The sequence below is a fragment of the Ochlerotatus camptorhynchus genome, unplaced genomic scaffold, assembly GCF_037179485.1.
Source record: "Ochlerotatus camptorhynchus isolate MF236.1 unplaced genomic scaffold, CSIRO-AGI_Acam_v1.1 ptg000203l, whole genome shotgun sequence".
Classification (NCBI taxonomy): domain Eukaryota; kingdom Metazoa; phylum Arthropoda; class Insecta; order Diptera; family Culicidae; genus Ochlerotatus; species Ochlerotatus camptorhynchus.
In genome coordinates, this window is record NW_027040693.1 from 1052945 (window position 1) to 1072947 (window position 20003).

Consider the following 20003-nt stretch of genomic DNA (forward strand, 5'->3'; position numbering starts at 1 on the left):
CGAACTTGAGAATCCAACTATCGGAGTACTCCTCGCTCTCGTTGTTTGAAGACCGGTTACGCATCCTTCGCGCCGCATTCCAAAGCGTATTCATCGACGTTTCGCGCGATAATCCGTCCACGAATTGCCGCCAGTATCCGCGTTTCTTGGCTTTGATGAGGCTCTTGAGTTCGCGTTCAAGAGCCGAGTACGCTTCGAAATGTACGGGTGTTCCACGTTTCCGGAAAAGCTTAAACGCGTCGGACTTTTTACGATAAACCTCAGTGCATTGCTGGTCCCACCAAGGGGAAGGAGGTTTCCTACGGAAAGACGTTCCTGGAACCGGCCGAGTTTGAGCTTGAAGCGCGCTGTCCAAGATCAGATTGGAGAGGAAGTTATATTCCTCCAACGGTGGAAGCCCTTCTACCGACGTTAGGGCATCTTCTATCACATTCTTGAACTTTGTCCAATCGATATTACGGGTAAGATCGTACGCGACGTTAACGGGTTCCGACGGATTGAACCCACTGGCAACTGAAACTTTGATCGGCAAGTGATCACTACCGTGGGGATCTTGGATCACATTCCACGTGCAATCCAACGATAATGAGTTAGAGCAAAGTGTGAGGTCTAATCTACTTCCATTCGAGGATGGGCCAGCCAAACGTGTTACTTCTCCATTGTTAAGAATTGTCATATTAAAGCTGTCGCAGAGGTCATATATCAAAGTAGAACGGTTGTCATCATACAGTTCCCCCCAGCCTGTACCGTGGGAATTCAAATCTCCCATAATCAACCGTGGAGCAGGAAGTACCGAACAGATATCTGAAAGTTGTTTGCGATTAACAACGGCTCTAGGAGGAATATAAACAGAAGCAATACAAAGGCTCTTACCTTTAATAATAGCCTGACATGCAACAACTTCAATACCTGGAAATTGTGGAAGATTCACTCTATAGAAGGAATGGCACTTTTTGATCCCCAAAAGTACCCCTCCTCCACGCGAATCCTCACGATCCAGTCGAATAATGTTAAAATCATAAAAAGGAAGATCGATATCTGAAGAGAGCCAAGTTTCACAAACAGCAAATGCATCACAATCATTATTGTGAATTAAAAACTTAAAAGAATCTAATTTAGGAATGAGACTTCGACAATTCCACTGTAGAACAGTGATCAAATCCCCGACCTCGTTTGGAAAATTATCCATCGAAGGAAATGATTGCTGCAATGAGGGGCCACTTCAATGTCAATTGCTTCAAGAGGGTCTTCACAGAAGAAAGCATTGCCAGAACAATGCTTTTGAGAGGATCAGAAATATTCAGGTACTTGAGAATATCGTCCACAATTTTATCAAATGAGAACAACCCGGATGAAGATGGGGCTTCTGTTCTTAAAAATGAGCCATCAGGGGTTTTTGATGTCCCCGGGAGAGATGGAAAATTCTGGTTATAATCAGTTCTGCGGAAACCAGGAGGAGTTGAAACTTCCTTTTTTCCATCACTCCTTGATTTGGGCAAGCTGATTTGGGGTTCCTTATCTACAACTTTCCGCGAACGGATGCGTTTTCGTTTCCGTGCAGAACCTTCCGGAAAACTGAAAGAAACTCCCTCCTCAGCCAAGTCAGAGTCAGACTCGTCATCAGACAAAACAGCAAAGGGATTTTTGTCGTTGGTTGATGGTGTGGCTGTTTTTAGCATTGCTGCAAAAGACTGCCTGGAACGCTCCTTAAGAGAGCGTTCTAGTTTCTCCCCGCGTTGTTTGTACGCCGGGCACGACGAGAGACCATGAGGAGTTCCCTTACAGTACACGCATTTTGGTGCAGTGACTGTGCAGGCGCCATCCTCGTGCTTCTCCCCGCATTTGGAACAGCGTGCCTTGCTGCCACAGTGAGAGGCCGTATGTCCCAACTGTTTGCAGTTTTGGCAGTTCATGACCCGAGGAACGAACAAACGCACAGGTAGCCGAAGTTTTCCCAACTCGATGTAGTGAGGAAGGGCTGAACCAGAAAAGGTCACCCGAAACGAGTCTGTGGGGGTAAAGCTTTTTTTACCCTCGCTGAAAGATACTGAGTTCAGCTTCTGGACTTCCAGTATCTCAACCGTGGGAAGCAAGGGGTTCTTGAAACGGCCAACCGCTTGCTTCGCCAAGATCTCGGGGGTCAGACTCGCTTCGGTGACCACACCTTCGATCTCCACATTACGAGCTGGGATGTACACTCTATACTCGAGTGTAAAGAGCTGGAAGGCAGCAATCTCGTTAGCTTGTTTCAGGTTAGAGACGACAACACGAAGTTTATTGTACCTCACCTTCGAGATTTCGGTCACGGCCGAGAACCGCTTCGTCAGATCATTAGTAATTTGCATTACATTCAAAGGTTTCTTTTTGGGCTGAAAGTAAACAACCCATGGGCCAGTCGAGTCTTCTGGGTAGGCTCGCGGTCGGGGGCTTATCTGTCCCTGTCCATTACCAGACTGAGATGACGAAGCAGGGATGGCATCATCTGATTTCTGGGATGACAGACGTTTTCGACCCTTTTTGCTATCGCGTGGCAAAGTGGTGTCGTCTTCCGACAAAACGTCCATTTTGCCGTACTAGTGGGAGCGAAAAACGCTCTACCACTGCAACGATAATCAAAATTACTCGGACACAATACACGAAGAAAAAAAAAATACTAACACAGAAACACAAACTTAAAATTCAATAGATGGGAGAAAGAAAGAAACAAGAACAAAAACTTATCTGATAATCCTATACTACTATCACCGAGCGTTTACACAGCAGCAGCGGAGCGACGCGCAGCTTTGATGATCTTCGATCCGCGTGTGCGGGCGGTCTTCGTTGGTGTGTGCTTGTATGAAGCTTGGCACTCAGCTGAACACACGATGATGGATGAGCGGTTTGAATGTGGAGGCAGATGCTGACACTTGATGATGATGATCCGTGTGCACAGGTATGCGTGACCACGCACCGATGGTGCGCAAAATGATTGGCGAATTGCCAATCGCAAAAACAATTTTCGATGATTCCGAAAACACACTTTCTTCTCAGAAAAAAAACTCACTTTTTGATAAATTTATCCGGAATTATGCCAGGAATCACTAAGCGAGAAAAACTGATTATTTACGTCAGATAATAGCGAGAAAACTTCCAAATTAACGGAGCGCGAAACAAGTCGACCGTACTTCTTGCTAGGACGCGGTGGTGTGACTAAACTATTGACAATAACGACAAACAATATTTTCCCTTGAAAAAAAAAGCCACAACCTATGGTCGAAATATCGGGCAGATTACATCGTAGTCGTTGCAGTGTTTCAAGACTGAGAAAGCCGTTAACCAAAGCAAAATTTTTGCTTTTGAACTATGATCGGAAAATTCCGGAAGAAAACTCCGGGGAATGTTTGAATTAGCTTCTGAATGGAGCTGAAAAAACATCCAGAGAAAGACGAAAGAAGCTCTCCTGGATGAAGTTCGAGAAAAGCTGAAAAAACCTCCGGGAAACTTCCGAGACACGAATTGAGAAACTTGTGGCGAAAATTTAAATAAACTATCGGAAAAAAAATCGGATGTCACATCCAAAGGAAGACAGAAAAGTTTCGGAAACCGGAAGTAAATTTCCAGAAGTAGCCATTTCCAGGGAAAGCCAGAAGAAGCTCGGAAAAACCTTCCAATAGAAGTCGAACAAAAAAACTTTTGGCTTATGGTCAAACTTCCAGAAGATGACGAAAGAAATTTCTGGGAGAATTAATTGAACTTCCTGGAGAAGACGAAAGTAACTTCCTGGAGACGCTGGCAGAAACTTCCTAAGGTAGATTGGAAGAAACATCTGAAGAAATTCGGAAGCCAGAGTGCTTACGGAACAGTCGAAAGAAACAAGGATATAATTCCGAATGAAAGAGGTTCCTGGGGGATGTTCTAATGATCCAGAAAATTTTCTCGATATTAAAAAAACATCCCTGAAAACTCCAAAATTTCCCTGAAGTTTACGGGACATTCCTGAAATGCAGGAATGGAATATTCCATAATTCCTCGAGATTCCTTAAAAGTTCTTGTAATTTTCCTGAAATTAGGGGCTGTTTTGGAGTTCTCTGGTCATCTTCGAAGCGCTCGGAACTTCCCTGATTATAATAAGACTACCGGCATATCTCTAATCACCTTAGAAGGTCTTTGGACTTTCTTGAAGATTACGGAATCTCATGCTCTCACAATTTTCTTGAATTTATTGTAACATCAGCACTGAAGTTCTCTGATCTTCCCGATTTTTTTAATTTTTAAAAGTTATCAACACTGCCATTAAAAAACACATAAAATGTTCTCAAAATGATCTAAAATTCATGTAACTAAACTTTTCCTAAATTTGCATGAACATTGCTGAAGTTTTCGGAAATTACCGAATTTCGCTGAACTCCTTTATAATTTCAACAATTTCATTGAAATTAATTGATCTGTCCTGATGTTCTCAGAGCTTCACTAAAGTTCCTGAAAACCATTAAATTTCCCTAAAGTTCTTTGGACTTGTGAAGTTTCCAAAATATTTATGATATTTCCTTAAGTTCACTGGAGTTCACTGGACTTTTCTGAAATTTCCGGGTTTTTTTTTAATTTTAACAGAAGTTAATGAAACCATAGAGGTAATTCTAAGACTAGAAGGTCCCGAAATAACGTGCTCAACTTTTTGGCTCAGCTCTGGTACTCTCTTTGGTCCCAAGCTAATCGATTCACCCCTCGAAACATAGGAAAAACCAATAACCCCTCATATTATCTGTCAAACTTTCATAGCGAATCAAAACAAACATTGCGTAGTACTAGAATTTCGACTAGAATGGGGTACGTTAATCGTTTGCTTGGGACCAATAGGCTAGTCAAGTAGTGAGCCAATTTAACATCGTTAGTTTCGTATTGATTGTTGATGAAACTGTCTTTAATTTATCAAAACTTAGACTTTTATGAAGTTTCAGAACTTCTTAAATGTGCTTGCAGCTAGTGTGGATCCACAATAAAAATCTGATAGCATCATTGAAGCTCCGGGAGAAGATGAAAGAATCATTCGGGCAAAGGCTGAAGAAGCTTCCAAGGTAAGGTGGAAGAATATTCCAGGGATAGTTGGACAAAACTTCAGGAAGTTTAAGAATGAATAAAAACTTTCGGAAGTTAAATAATGGTTAAAAAAATATTTCTCGATTACCTAGAAATTACCGGAAAGAGCCATCGACTATTTCTCGATTGATAGGTAGCCAAAAACGGTTAGGAAATGCAAACATTAGTCGAAGAATATCAAGCATAAGGCATCTTTAGAGATAATTGTTTAGAATTTTGAAATTTAAAAAAAAATATGAGGTATTCAAAAAGATACAAGTCTCTCACCAAAAATTTCCTCCGAAATTCGAGCGTGGGCAGGCAATTATAGTTTGGAAATCGGTATAAATACCGATAAATCGGTATATCTGGCAACGCTGACCCTCACCTTTTTTTTTAGTTAAAACCAGGGTTAAAACTCAATTACACTAGCAGCACAGATCAGACGGTTTGATCTGTCTGAACAAGCAACAGAGAATTCTGGCCGACGCATGCGCTGTACCTACTTAAATAACGGCGCGTTGTTCGCAGACTCACTTGCCAGTAAACATGCAGTTCCACGTCAAATGTCGAATCGGAAAAGTCGACCTCCTCCGATTTGTATAAAACTTTGTTTGTTAAGGGCTATCTTTCACATTTTTGCTAAAATTCGGCCAATAAGGAACTTGTATTTTTTTTTCAAAATGGTACTAATAAAAAGTTCAAACGTTTTACCAAAAGTTCTTGTTCTTTGATTTTTGTCAATAGGTTTGACCATTCCTAAAGTTTGCATTTTTTATGAGTAAAATTAAGAGATATTCGAGTTTTAAATATTTTTTTAGCCTTGACAAATAAATGATATTAAAAAAACCCTTTTTTTTATATTTCATTCCAAATTGCTAAAAAGTTACCGTATATGTTTTTCCCAAAAAGACATAATTTTTCTCTATAACTTAAGTTTATTATAACCAGGGCTGTCATCTGATCACTCAATGCGCACAATGTACTGATTTGCTGAAATAAACAAAATGAGAATCAAGCAAACACAAAGTTTGCTTGTCTTTCACCCTGCGCAAGTGTAAAGCAACCGAGAAAAGAAGACAGACACACACCCAGAAATAACGAAAGCTCAATGTGTAGCCATCGCTCTGACGGTTCCGACTCAAAGAGCACCACTCAGTGTGGGAAACTCAGCAAAAAGACAAAATTATTCTTCGTTATGCCCTTCTTCACCTTCTATGCATGCAGTCGTGGTAAAAAAAGTCTGCAAATAATTCAAAGAAGACATTAGCGCTTGTTCTATTATATTCGCTCCCTGCGCCGTACGGAGTGTACCGCTCATTGTGTGGATTGCTTTCTCACAGATTAGTTGGAAAAGAGTGTGTGAAGCAAATGTGAGAACCGAAAAACACTCTTTGTCGAGTGTTGTGAGATGCATGCACAACGCTCTGAGGTGCTTTCCAGCCCTGAGTCTCAGACGTCATTTCGACCATTAGTGACAATCACGTGCTACAATATATAGCGCATTGCGCACATTATAAGTGCGACGAAAAGTGCAGAAACGCTAATAAGGGGCTGTTCATTAACTACGTAGGGGGGGGGGGGGGGGGGCAAGAATCCCAAAAAACTGTCTACGTAGGTAATGTCATGTCTAAATCTCAATTGGGTTGTTTAACATCGAAAAACATTTCGATTTTTATATATCATCTGAAAGAGCTTTGTTTTCTGAGCACAACAATATTTGTATCGACCCCATATACATTCATCTCAATTCTTTAATAAAGATATAAATTTTTGACGCTAAATGTATTTGTTAACAGTTCGCTCTCATACAAATTTCCAACAAGCGGCGCTAATATCAACAATCAATACGAAACTAACAATTTTAAATTGGCTCACTACTTGACTAGCCTATTGGTCCCAAGCAAACGATTAACGTTCCCCATTCTAGTCGAAATTCTAGTACTACGCAATGTTTGTTTTGATACGCTATGAAAGTTTGACAGATAACATGAGGGGTTCTTAGTTTTTCCTATGTTTCGAGGGGTGAATCGATTAGCTTGGGACCGAAGAGAGTACCAGAGCTGAGCCAAAAAGTTGAGTTCGTTTCTTCGGGACCTTCTAGTCTTAGAGTTACCTCTATGCTAATATGGTGATTTTTGCTAATGTAATCGTACTTATTTAAAATAGTTAAAGTGCATCAAAATTGTTGAAATTTTAAATTTTGATTCAGTTTATAATGCAGATTACTAATATGTATTTACCTCAATACCCCTGAACAACCCAATTCTAGAGGATCAAAGAATTTCACAGTAGCGAATAAATCTACAAAAAATTATCTATTTGCACCACCCACAAACCGACATGACACTTAATTCTGACTCATGCCCGAAAATCGTTAACGGCCGATTTAAATGTGCAATGATCCGAACTGTCAAAACCATAGGATTTTTTGATCTAGATAAAAAATAATTTCTACAGAATATATCAGACACGAACCAATTCATAACTTTTGGATGCGGGTTCATGGCTTAGCTAAATATTTCCAGCGAACACGGAGCTCGATGTCAGTAGTGTGCTTTGGTCAGAAATTTTATTGTTTTAGCTATGGTCATTCATGTCGCTTTGTCGGTGCTTGCACCACACATAATCTTCATCAATCTTCTTTCTATCTACTCAGCGTGCGCGCAGCTAACCGTCCCAAAAGAAAATCTTTCCTGCATCGTAGATAGAGTCGCCCTCTCGAATAAAAGTGCGCTTTTACATTAAATCGGTTTTGGTGTTTTCTTCGCACTTTTTCCTTGGTTCATAATAAAAACTGTGCAGAAGACACCATCAAGACCGAGGGGGGCGACACATCTAAATCTCAATTCTAGATGCTCGAAAAATCTCACACTAGCTAATCAATCTTCTAAAAATCTTCTTTCATTTCTCGCATCTACTTGCATTTCTCGCATCTACTTGCATTACCTTTTTGCAGGAAATCTCCCAAATCGTGATAAATCTTCTTTCTATCTACTCAGCGTACGCACAGCTAGCCACAGCAAATCACAATATTTCCTACATCGTAGATAGAGTCGTCCCCCTCGATCAAGACGATACAAAGTAGCGATTCCGAATTTTAGAGAAGTCCGATTAGAAATGTAAAATACAATATCGAAAAATGTCAAAGACGTCAATTTAAATGAAAAATACAAAATAGATCCAAAATGACCGAATTTTAGCAAAAATGTGAATGATTCCCCAAAACAAACAACTATGCAAAGTTTCATGCAAATCGAAGTAGGTTGAATTCTTTTTTTTCGCTATTTGGCCTGGAACTGCTCTAAACACATTTACCCAGACGATGATGCCATGGCAGCTCTCAGCGCAGAGACCTATATCAAATAGGAAAACATCGAAAACATCTGATGAGCAAGCCAATGCAAACTTTGTAAATCCAGTAATCAAAATGTCTCACTAAATGACGCGATACGGAGCAAGTGCTGTATGGCGGTCGGCGTTCGAGTGACTCGAATTAAACAGGTATGTTAATGAAAAGCGGAATTGATTGCCATTTCTTTCCGAAACCATTTGATTTTCTATGCTGATGTGGATGTTATAATTTTGCTTTAAATCGAATCTTATACTTCCGCTAAACATGCTTTGATATTTCTAGATAGAGTTGGAAAAAGGGCGTAACAGCTTTTGTAAACAATGGCTTCTCTCGATGATTTCTAGAAAGTTAAAGCTCGCCAATGCAAATCAACATCACCATCGGGTAGGGGAAGACTTCCCCAAGGGCATAAATTCCAACGCTATCTAGATTTGATACTTTTAAACTAATTAATTGAAGCTGGCTACGTTAACTGTTTTCCTAATATGTACATGAATTGTGCATATTAAAGTAAACAATTTGCGAGAGTGTAGAACTAATGAATCTTAAATATTGTTATTGTTCATGTAATATAATATTAATGATAATATTATAATAGATTAATTATGATTTGCATAAATTTGTTAGAGTCAAAGTTAATGGTTTATCCAAAAATAATGCAGTTTTTTTTTTCAGTTTTATTTATAAATTTCAGATCAGGATCAAACTAACTAAAGATGAGCAACCCAAAAAACCCTTTAATACCGAACGAGAAAATTTTCTTTCAACCCGAACCGACGCACCGAGCATCAAAGTCGAATGAATCTCATCGTCCGCAGCGCCATCGCACATCAGGTAGTGGAAATACTTCGTCGGAATCCCGGTTGAGCCCGCAGAAATTTTCGTGGTTTTTGAGACATTCGGCTGCCGTCGCCGAGCACATGGACCCGGATGCTTTCGTGTGCTTTGACGTGCTGCAGCAGATCAGTGGTGCTGATAAAACCCGCATGCTGCAAATCATTGCCGAGGACCAGAAGGGACGGTTCGACGTGCGCGGAGACGAAGTCCGTGCCGTCAATGGACATAGTGTACATTTCTGTGACAACTATGAGGTTTTAACAACATCCGATAGGCCGGAGTTTTTGTATCATGCTACAAACAATCAGGCACTTGCCTTGATCATGGCGGGAGCACTGAAAAGAATGGGTCGGCATTACATTCACATGTACGATAAGCCACCGCAGAAGACTTCGGTGCGATACAGAATTTTGAGGATTAGGCCTCCGCAGGGGCATACACTCTTTAAGACCAAAAATGGATACATCCTATGCAGAGAGGACATACCGGCGGAGAACATTGAGGTGTGGAATTGAGCTTTGGATTTCAATTATGCAACGGGTTCGGGTGGTGCTCAAAACAATAAGATAGTGTTTTTGTTATTTTGAATATATATGTTGTTTGAAACCATACAGCATTGCTTTGAAGTTTGAATTAATTTAAGGTGAAATTTGCCATCCCAGTAGCCAGTTTTAGGTAATTTTAAACCACAAGTAAAACGAATTTCTCTTCCAATGTAAGGTTGGAATTATTACTTCCTTTGCATATGTTTCATGCAACAAATTTAATGGCATTTCAGGCAGCTAACAAGCAATTTTTAAAGAATGCATATTTTTCTATAAAACCTTCTTGAGGTAATTTTCAATGCATTGTTCGAAAATTACAAAATTATTTCAAAAACCTTCCGGTGACAGACAGACTCTGTTCATTGCGCAAACGATTGCAAATTCTGCATACTTTTCATGCAAATCTGTAATAGAATCTTACATTTCCCGGTTGGGTGCACCCTCCCTCAGTGAATACAATGCACAGTATGCAATGTAATATATTAACAAACATCGTAGAAGCACCGGTTGGAAACTAATGATTATAAATTGGCTCACTACTTTACTAGTCTATTGGTCCCAAGCAAATCGATTAACTTACCCCATTCTAGTCGAAATTCTAGTACTTCAGTATGTTTGTTTTGATTCGCTATGAAAGTTTGACAGATAAAATTAGTGGTTCATGGATTTTCCTATGTTTCGAGGGGTACATCGATTAGCTTGGGACCTCGCTTGGGACCAAAGCTAGTACCAGCACCGACACACCGACATGACACTTAATTCCGACTTGTGCCAGAAAGTCGTAAACGGCCGATTTAAATGTGCAGTGATCCGAACTGTCAAAACCATACGATTTTTCTTATCTAGATCAAAATAATTTGTCCATAATAGATCAGACACGAATCAATTCATAACTTATGCATGCGGGTTCATGGCTTAGCTAAATATTTCCCGCGAACACGGAGCCAGATGTCAGTAGTGTGCTTTGGTCAGAAAATTTGTTGTTTTTGCCGAGGGGGGCGACTCTATCTACGATGCACAAAAGATTGTGTTTTGCTGTAGCTAGCTGCGCGCACGCTGAGTAGATAGAAAGAAGATTGATGACGATTCTGAAGATTTCCTGCAAAAAGATGATGAGCGATGCAAGTAGATGCGAGAAATGAAAGAAGATTTTTCGAAGATTGATTTGCTAGTGTGAGATTTGTTGAGCATCTAGGCTTGAGATTTAGATGTGTCGCCCCACTCGGTTTTTGCTATGGTCATTCATGTCGGTTTGTCGGTGGTACCGGTTGGAATCTAACGATTTTAAATTTGCGCACTACTTGACTAGCCTATTGGTCCCAAGCAAATCGATCAACGTACCATAGAGGTAACTCTAAGACCACTGGGTCCCGAAGAAAATCATTATTATTTGTGGCTCACTCAGTACCAGAACAACGGTCCCAAGCAGTCCCAAGCTATTTCACTCACCCCTGCATGTTCTGCATGAATCCACACATCCCTGATGTTAGCTGTCAAACTTTCATAGCGAATCAAAACAAACATTGCGTAGTACTAGAATTTCGACTAGAATAGGGTACGTTAATCGTTTGTTTGGGACCAATAGGCTACTAAAGTGGTGAGCCAATTTAAAATCGTTAGTTTCGTATTGATTGTTGAACGTACTCCATTCTAGTCAAAATTCTAGTACTACACTATGTTTGTTTTGATTCGCTATGAAAATTTGACAGATAAAATGAGGGGTTCGTGGATTTTCCTATGTTTCGAGGGGTGCACCGATTAGCTTGGGATCGAAGAGAGTAACAGAGCTGAGTTACCTCTATGGTAGAAGTATCGTAAATATTTCTGTCAACAGAGGCACGTCAAAGATGTGGGGACCTGGTTCTGGAGATGTATGCCCGAAACATGTTCTGATTTGTAAATCACTCAGCAAATGACATGAGAATTCAAAAACCAGGGAACCCCCAGCCCCAGTGTCTAGCTAAGGGCCAAAATCCATAATGGTTTTCCTTAAATCACATGAGAATTCATCTATAAATATTTTCTCATTAGTAAGAAGGGCAAGATTCTATCATTGAGGGATTGGCGGTGCATTTTGACGGTTCGATTAGAACAACTTTTGACAGACGTCCATAGTTTTACCAACAATCAATACGAAACTTACGATTTTAAATTGGCTCACCACTTTAGTAGCAACAATCAATACGAAACTAACGATTTTAAATTGGCTCACCACTTTAGTAGCCTATTGGTCCCAAGCAAACGATTAACGTGCCCTATTCTAGTTGAAATTCTATTACTACACTATGTTTGTTTTGATTCGCTATGAAAGTTTGACAGATAACATCAGGGATGTGTGGATTCATGCAGAACATGCAGGGGTGAGTGAAATAGCTTGGGACTGCTTGGGACCGTTGTTCTGGTACTGAGTGAGCCAAAAATAATAATGATTTTCTTCGGGACCCAGTGGTCTTAGAGTTACCTCTATGCTACTACCAACAATCAATACGAAACTAACGATTTTAAATTGGCTCACCACTTTAGTAGCCTATTGGTCCCAAGCAAACGATTAACGTACCCTATTCTAGTTGAAATTCTATTACTACACTATGTTTGTTTTGATTCGCTATGAAAGTTTGACAGATAACATCAGGGGTGTGTGGATTCATGCAGAACATGCAGGGGTGAGTGAAATAGCTTGGGACTGCTTGGGACCGTTGTTCTGGTACTGAGTGAGCCAAAAATAATAATGATTTTCTTCGGGACCCAGTAGTCTTAGAGTTACCTCTATGCTACTACCATAGAGGTAACTCTAAGACCACTGGGTCCCGAAGAAAATCATTATTATTTTTGGCTCACTCAGTACCAGAACAACGGTCCCAAGCAGTCCCAAGCTATTTCACTCACCCCTGCATGTTCTGCATGAATCCACACACCCCTGATGTTATCTGTCAAACTTTCATAGCGAATCAAAACAAACATAGTGTAGTAATAGAATTTCAACTAGAATAGGGTACGTTAATCGTTTGCTTGGGACCAATAGGCTACTAAAGTGGTGAGCCAATTTAAAATCGTTAGTTTCGTATTGATTGTTGCTACTACTGCGTGCACTTCCATTCTATTACCGAGAACCATGATTTTTCGATAAATTCCTTCCACGCTATTGGTCCTGACCTTTGGGTCCATGCATAAAACGCTATTCAATATGTATTTTTGTAATCGGTCTACTGGTTCCCAATACAGGCCTTAAGACTAGAAGCGACCTAAATGAACTATGCCAAATATGCGTACCAAATACGTAACGTGACACAAACCAAGTTCAATGGACGCAATATCAACTAGCCAGGACAACATTGATTACATCCGGACATGTTCCTGAGTTGGACCATAACCCAGCATGCAACGCCTCAAATCACATGAGACATGAGAATTCGAAAGCAAGTTCAATGGTAATCATCTCGATTATCCAGGACACTGACACACTGGCCGTATTCGGACATGTACCAGGTACTTCCGGAAATGTGGTTAGTTTATTTTTTTTCCCTTTGGTTTGTTTTTTCCGTCGATCTTGTTTTCCGTGCTGAGCACCAATGCTACCGACGTGCAAGGAAGGCAGCTCCCACACCTGGACCCTACCTATCGACCCATCAACTCATGAACCGGGGACCAACGGCTTTACTTCCCATCCGAAGGAAGGCGTGATCAGAGATGTTATGCCTCAGAACATCCCGGCGGCGCCGACTGGGATTGAACCCAGGCCTGCTGGGGTGAGAGGTAATCACGGTGGTTAGTTTCTGAAAAGGTACAAAACCCCGCGACACCTCAAATCTCACTATAATTTAAAATTAGCCGCACCGGTGGTGTAGTGGTAAGCGTTATTGCCTGTCGCTCCAAGGGACCTGGGTTCAATCCCAGTCGGCGACGCGGGATTTTCTGAGGCATGAAACCCGTGACCACGCCTTCCTTCCGAAGAGAAGTAATGCCGTTGATCCCCGGACCATCAGTTAATGGGTCGATAGGTAGGGGTCCAGGTGTGTGAGCTGCCTTCCTGCCGTCGGTAGCATTGGTACTCACTACGGACTTCACAATACCCTAAGGTCGGGTAAACTTCATCTCCGAACTAAGTGTACCATGTACAAGACGCTGATAAGACCGGTAGTACCCTACGGGCATGAGACATGGACGAGGAGGACCTGCAAGCAGGGCCCCACAAAGTCACTTTCAATCGTAAATCGTCAAGCGACGATGAAGCTGTCAACCATCACTTTCAATTGAAAGTCATTCTGTCTTCTCTTCGAGCAGATCCCCCTCAACATCAACAGAACCACTTTCGATCAGTTTTCATGCTGTTTGTTTTGGCTTGACTCGTGTTCATTTCTTCTTTCATTGTCAAATGAACTTACTTTTGCATGCATGAAGCAAAGCCGTTCGATCCAAATTAGTGCAGTTTTTATGACTTTTGTTGCTTGTTCACTCGGTTTATTTTGGTTCAGATCTGTGCACGTGGATGTCAAATTTATCATTGTCGGGTGGTTTGTCTACCCATCAATATGGGTATTCGTTTAATCGGGGTGACGTCTAGAGATCGAAAATTGAAATGCGACGCGATTTTGACATCCAAGATGGCGGCTTCCAGTTTAAGAAAAAGTGGAAAATGCTGTCAAATACTTATCAATAAAGGTATTTTGGGAATCGGGATGATGTCTAGAGGATGAAAATCGATATACGACGCCATTTTGAAATTGAAGATGGTGGCTTCCAATTTACGAAAAAGTGGAAATACAGTCAAATACACATCAATACGACAGTGAGCATTCATAAGGGCGAATACGCGATGATCGATTCTCTTCATCGATTTTCTCTTTGCATTGCTACAGCTAAGCGAAACAATTTTCAAGAATTTGTTCAATGCAGAGTAGTAACAGGTTGTATTGGCTTTCAAAAGCAACAGCAAACGCACCGAGAAACGTTAAATCTAGCGAGTTATTAACAAAAGAGAAAATCGACGAAGAGAATCGATCATCGCGTATAGGCTCTTATGCATGCTCACTGTCGAATATTAGTATTTTTGTAATCGGTATGAAGTCTACAGATCGAAAATTTATATGCGACGCCATTTCGAAATCCATGATGGCGGTTTCCAATTTTAGATTAAGTGGGTAATACTGTCAAATACCCATCAATATTAGTATTTTTGGAATCGGAATGGCGTCTAGAGGCAGGAAATCAATATCCGACGCCATTTTGAAATCCATGAAATCCATCCGGCTTTTGGTTTGAGAAAATGTTTTAAATTATATCAAATACCAATACAAACGGTTTTTTTTAGCATCAGGGTGACATCTAGAAGCCAGACATAGATGTCCGACGCAATCTTGAAATTCAAGATGGTGGCTTCCGATTTCATAAGAAGTGTCAAATAGCCTACAAATAGCATCGAATATCGATTTTCAGCATCTACGCGTCGTCCTCGTTCCGAAAATGCCCAGATCTTAGGGCCGATGCATTAATTATGTCACGCTAAAACGAGCAAAAAATTACCCCCTCCCCACCTATCGTGGCGCTTTTCCTATACATAATGCATTGCTTGAAACAAAATCTTAGAGTTTTCGAGTCATTCATTGCGTCAATTGAAACAAGTCTTTGCTTCGAATGAAATGAACTGAAGCACTTGACGAACGAAACAAGTGATAGTCCAGTCATGTTTGAAAAGAGGAATGTTCATCGTGACTCGATAACAAGAAATACGATGACTTACACGGAAATGATATTGCTCGAAATGAAGCGATTCTGCGGAGAGTTCATTTTCTTTTCTTTGTTTTGAAAATGCAGAACCCTGCCTGCAAGTACTAGGAGTTTCGAACGACGCGTGCTTAGATATGTTTGGAGGAGAAGAATGAATCACGAACTGGCGTAACTCTATGATGAACCTATTATCCAGAAAGCCGCTAAAGCTGGAATGATACAATGGGCGGGCCATGTTGTAAGAATGAAGGATAATACACACAATTCACATGCACATTGCCTAATCGATGGGCTCAACCTTTAGATCCATAGGCCATCATAAGAGCCATTCCCCTATCACACATTTTTAACAAACATACAAGGTCTGGTATAGGGGGAATGGCTCTAATGTTGGCCTATGGATCTAAGATTGGGCCATCGCTAACAATCTGCTATTTATCAATTTACTAATGGATATTTTGGTCGCTATTGAAAATTTAGCCGAGTGCTGAATTTATACATGGACCCAAATTAGGGGCATTTAGGCCGACATTACATCTATTTCCCCTAAATTAAAGTAAATGGGATACAGTAATCCCCCAAATAGCGCGGTGGGTGGTGTCGTCCACAATTGAGCTGTTTTTGTATGTGCTTAGGGTCCACCATAAACTTGTCACCTACGGAACTATTCGGAGGATTCCTGTATTTACAAAGTATCGAGCACGAGCACTCTGAATGGCGTTATTGATACGCCATGATTGCCACCAACAGCCCCGGTTCAGAACATTTGTGCTGCCGTGCTTTCCACGCTCTGATTTGACCCATCAACAATATCAGTCCCTATCATATTTGTTTCAGCGCACGTTTGTCAACCTCACCTTGCGGCGGAGGGTGGAGACTCATTTGGGTTTTCCCGACCATGGATGGATGCCGCACAAACAGTGCATTCTTCAGTCATCATTTTCAGCATTATCGCCCTGCCTGTAGTTGACAGCCACCGCCACCGTCGCCGTCGCCGTCATTCGTTCTGGAATGGTGTCTCTCTCTACCTTGATTAGATAAAGTCTCATAAAAGGTGTTCACTTTTGTTCGGGTGGTTTCGGATTTTGCTGATAAGTCAGGGTGCGAAAAAAAAAGAGAACACTGGGGTTAAATTTTTCACTTTTGTGTTATTTTTTACTGTCGACTCTCCTCAGTTGTTGTATTTTTACATGAATGTGTATATCTTAGACACTAACGTTTAAATAATTTAACCGATAACTATGAAAGAGTTTGTTTTACGCAATATAAATATTTTCTGCGGTTGTTCATCGTCCGCTGTTCATTCAGTGTTATCGCACGTGCAATATTTAACTTGTGCTTTTATTGTACATCTCTCTAAACTGTCTCCTGCTGGTTTAACAGCTCTATAGGAAAAAAAGGGCATTTCGCTTGGCATATGTACAGAAAGAGATAATTGCGTTAAAGTTCAGCAAGGAAAAACAGTTACTATGCGTGTTGCTACAGCAGATGCAGAATAATAATCCAAAGTTCAAACAGGTACAGTCACACAGTTTCTGCTGCTTCTCTTTTAAAGGGGAGAGGGGGGAGCTAAAGGATATGTTTGCTTCATCTCAGAAAAAACAAAACAAAGTTAAACAGAATCTTAGCGGGGAAATTCGGCGTTATTGTTCGTACTACAGCTACATTTTGTTGGTTTGATTAAAATTTAACACAGCCTTTCTTAATTTTTACACATTCAACTTTTTTATTGATCGAGTAGTGAACTCAATGTGATTGTTTTGTTTCAGTGTGGGTTACGAAGGTTCATTTTTTCACGCACAATTTTTGTAAACAGTCGTACCGTGTTGTAGATTAATTATAATAATAGTCTAACGACGACTCTTCTTTGTGTCCACACAGTGTGTAATTCTACAGTCTCTTAGCGTAAAACTTGGCTTAGTAAACTTAAAGGTAAATGAGACTAGAATTGGCTTCCTTAATGTAGAGCTTAGTTTATACATATTGAATGAACTTAAAGAAAAAATAACGAAACAGAGACATGGCGAAGGAAATTTTTTGGCTGCTTCCGATCGCAGCAGATGGTGTGGCCGTCGAAATGGTGAATGCGTGTACGATTGGTGCTGACAGTCGCAACACTCGGGCGACTGATGGCGCTAAATGCATTCAAAGTAGCTTTTTTTTTTTCTTTAACAAATGTGTTTTTTGATGCAAACGATGATGATATGAATGATTTTTTTCTCTTCGTATTTTAAAGGATATAGGTTTTTTCTTGGTTTCCACGAAAATCTTAACTCACACTTTTCACAATGCAAAACTGACTAAACTAACAGAGGAAAGCCGATTTGCTTACGAGCTACTATGTACAAGATAGGGGGCACATAAATTAGTTCTATTGTTTTTAAAATTTGTATCACACTTTAAATAGGTAGTAGAATATAGGGGACGAAAATATTACGTCTAACTAGCTTAAACCTGATCATGAGTTGGAACTCGTAGAGACAGGCCGTGCATCGGAACTGCTGGCTGGGATAGGGAACGGCCTCGGTGCAACCATGCAGACGGGCGTTGCAGGGACTGGTGCTAGCGACTGAGTGGGCGAGGGTGTCGAGGAAGAAGATGACAGCGAGGATGGCGACGAAAGTGACGACGGCGATGACGGTGGAGAGGTCGGCAGCTTCAGGGTTAACCGTGGCGGGCAGCGGCCATTGCCTCCGTGACTATTTCGATGGCTGCTGTTAATGCTGCTACCGGAGCTGGTGCTGCTGGAGCTAGCGGTACTGCAACCGCTGTCCCGATTATTGTTCTTGCTGTCATCGCGGTGGTCATCGTCGTCGTCCATTTCCTCGTCGTGTGGGTTGAACTTGCTACAGTTGTTGATTAGGAAGAACGGTGGTTGACTAGGCGGAACGACGGGCGACGGAGGTGGCGGCTCCAGCTTTCCATCGGCGATCAGATTTTGTTCCAGCTCCAGTAGCTGACCCATAAAGTTGAGGTTCGGTGAGATGATTGGACGGGCGAGCTTCACCATTTGGTAGGCTTCCAGCAGCGAGACGGCCTTGTAGCGCATGACGTAGGCTATCGCAATTGTAGCGCTACGGCTGATACCAGCTTGACAGTGCAGCAACACGGTTAAACCTTTTTTCCGGGCATCCTCTGGAAGAACAAAAGGAAATAGAATCGAGCATTAGTCACGGTGCGAGGTTCGATAAAAATTGGCACTGGAATCTAGCGCGATGGTTAAGAGGCTAGCGACTTGTCGAACCGGCTAGCTTGAAGGTGGACGATTAGCGGTGGTTATCTTATCTTCGAGACCGCACATTACTCCCGGAAATTGAGCAGAAGTCTTCGGTCTTATGCGATTTATTGCATGCAAGTGGCTTTGTTTTCTGGTAATCTAAACCCCAAGACGAGGAGGTATAGGTAGGTGTTTGGGCGGGGTTTTGCCAAAAATACTCTTTGCATATTATACTCGCTGCGCTACAGGAGAACATCAGCATGGTGCCACCGCGGCGAAGAAAGCACGCGGCAACAGCGAGCAGAACAACTATACTAAGAAAAACCGTAGCAGAAGGTGATGGCAGAGCGTGACTCATCGCTCGGAATTTGGCGTGTGCAAGCTAAATAGTTTCTTGACTTCCACTATTGTTAGTGTGGTTTCCGTTAGGGTGGACCGAAAGTAGGCTTCCTAGGGATTGTGAGTTTTTAAACAACGATTGCAATGTTTCGATGTGCGGTGTCTATAGGTGAGGCAGAAGGAAACCAGTCGATTCTTTCATTCTCACGATGTTCTTGTGCAATGTTTTACCCGTAGAGCAAAAACCAAACCGTGATGGTGGGCTTCTTTGGAAACTATTCTGGTGTAAGCGAACTTGAACATGTTCGTATGAAATCAATAAAGTAGTTACTAATAGGATAGATCCTGTAATTATCTTGAAATTCTCGGAACTTCCCCGAAATTCACGTAACTTATGTAGAGATTTTTAAGAGTTTGAGAATTTTAGAAAAAAAATGAACATCTTTGAAGTTCTCTGGACTTCCCTGAAGTCCACAGAACTTCATAAAAGTTCTCACAATTTTTCTGAGGGTTATAAACCATGGCCCACTTAGTAATGGAACAAACTGCTTTGCTTATTACAGCGCTCCTACTGGACGTTTTCGGAAGATTTTGACGTCTATTTGTTGACAACAACAATAACAATAACAGTGTATTTTTTCAGTTCATAAAACGTTCTTGTTTTGGAGACAGTCACCATGCAAGAGGGGAATAGAAAAAAACATCATGCACCGTGACCTGGAAAATCAATCGCGGTCCGCGTCCCAGCTGGCTAAAGTGTTGCATTTCCCTAGAATCACCGTATGACGCAAGCTTAAAACGTACAGGGAAACCTTGACGACGAATCAGAAGCCTCAAAGTATGTTCGTTCGCGGTTTTAGTAAAAAGTATAATGCCGCCGTTGTACAGTGCAGCGAATTCGCTAACCCGAAGGCTTACAGGAATACCACGC

General features: G+C 41.3%; 2 protein-coding genes across 3 annotated transcripts in view; one reads left to right on the top strand and one right to left on the bottom strand.

The window, feature by feature from the left end:
* The first annotated feature begins 8465 nt into the window (after window positions 1-8465).
* LOC135702895 (probable RNA 2'-phosphotransferase) lies at window positions 8466-9902 on the top strand. Its single transcript, XM_065223952.1, has 2 exons — window positions 8466-8559; window positions 9086-9902. The coding sequence occupies exon 2, from the start codon at window positions 9127-9129 to the stop codon at window positions 9760-9762; it is 636 nt and encodes a 211-aa protein (XP_065080024.1). The 5' UTR covers window positions 8466-8559; window positions 9086-9126; the 3' UTR covers window positions 9763-9902.
* Window positions 9903-16644: 6742 nt separating this feature from the next.
* Window positions 16645-20003, bottom strand: part of LOC135702957 (dual specificity protein phosphatase 10-like) — a 36167-nt gene continuing 32808 nt past the window's right edge. For both annotated transcript variants that reach the window (XM_065224031.1, XM_065224030.1), the window contains exon 4: window positions 16645-18651. In XM_065224031.1, the coding sequence (XP_065080103.1) occupies window positions 17975-18651 (677 nt within the window). In that variant the 3' untranslated portion in view covers window positions 16645-17974. The remainder of the gene's footprint in view (window positions 18652-20003) is intronic.

Bases quoted from the DNA above. Each gene is read 5' to 3' on its own strand.
- LOC135702895 (XM_065223952.1), top strand. From the start codon at position 9,127: ATGAGCAACCCAAAAAACCCTTTAATACCGAACGAGAAAATTTTCTTT.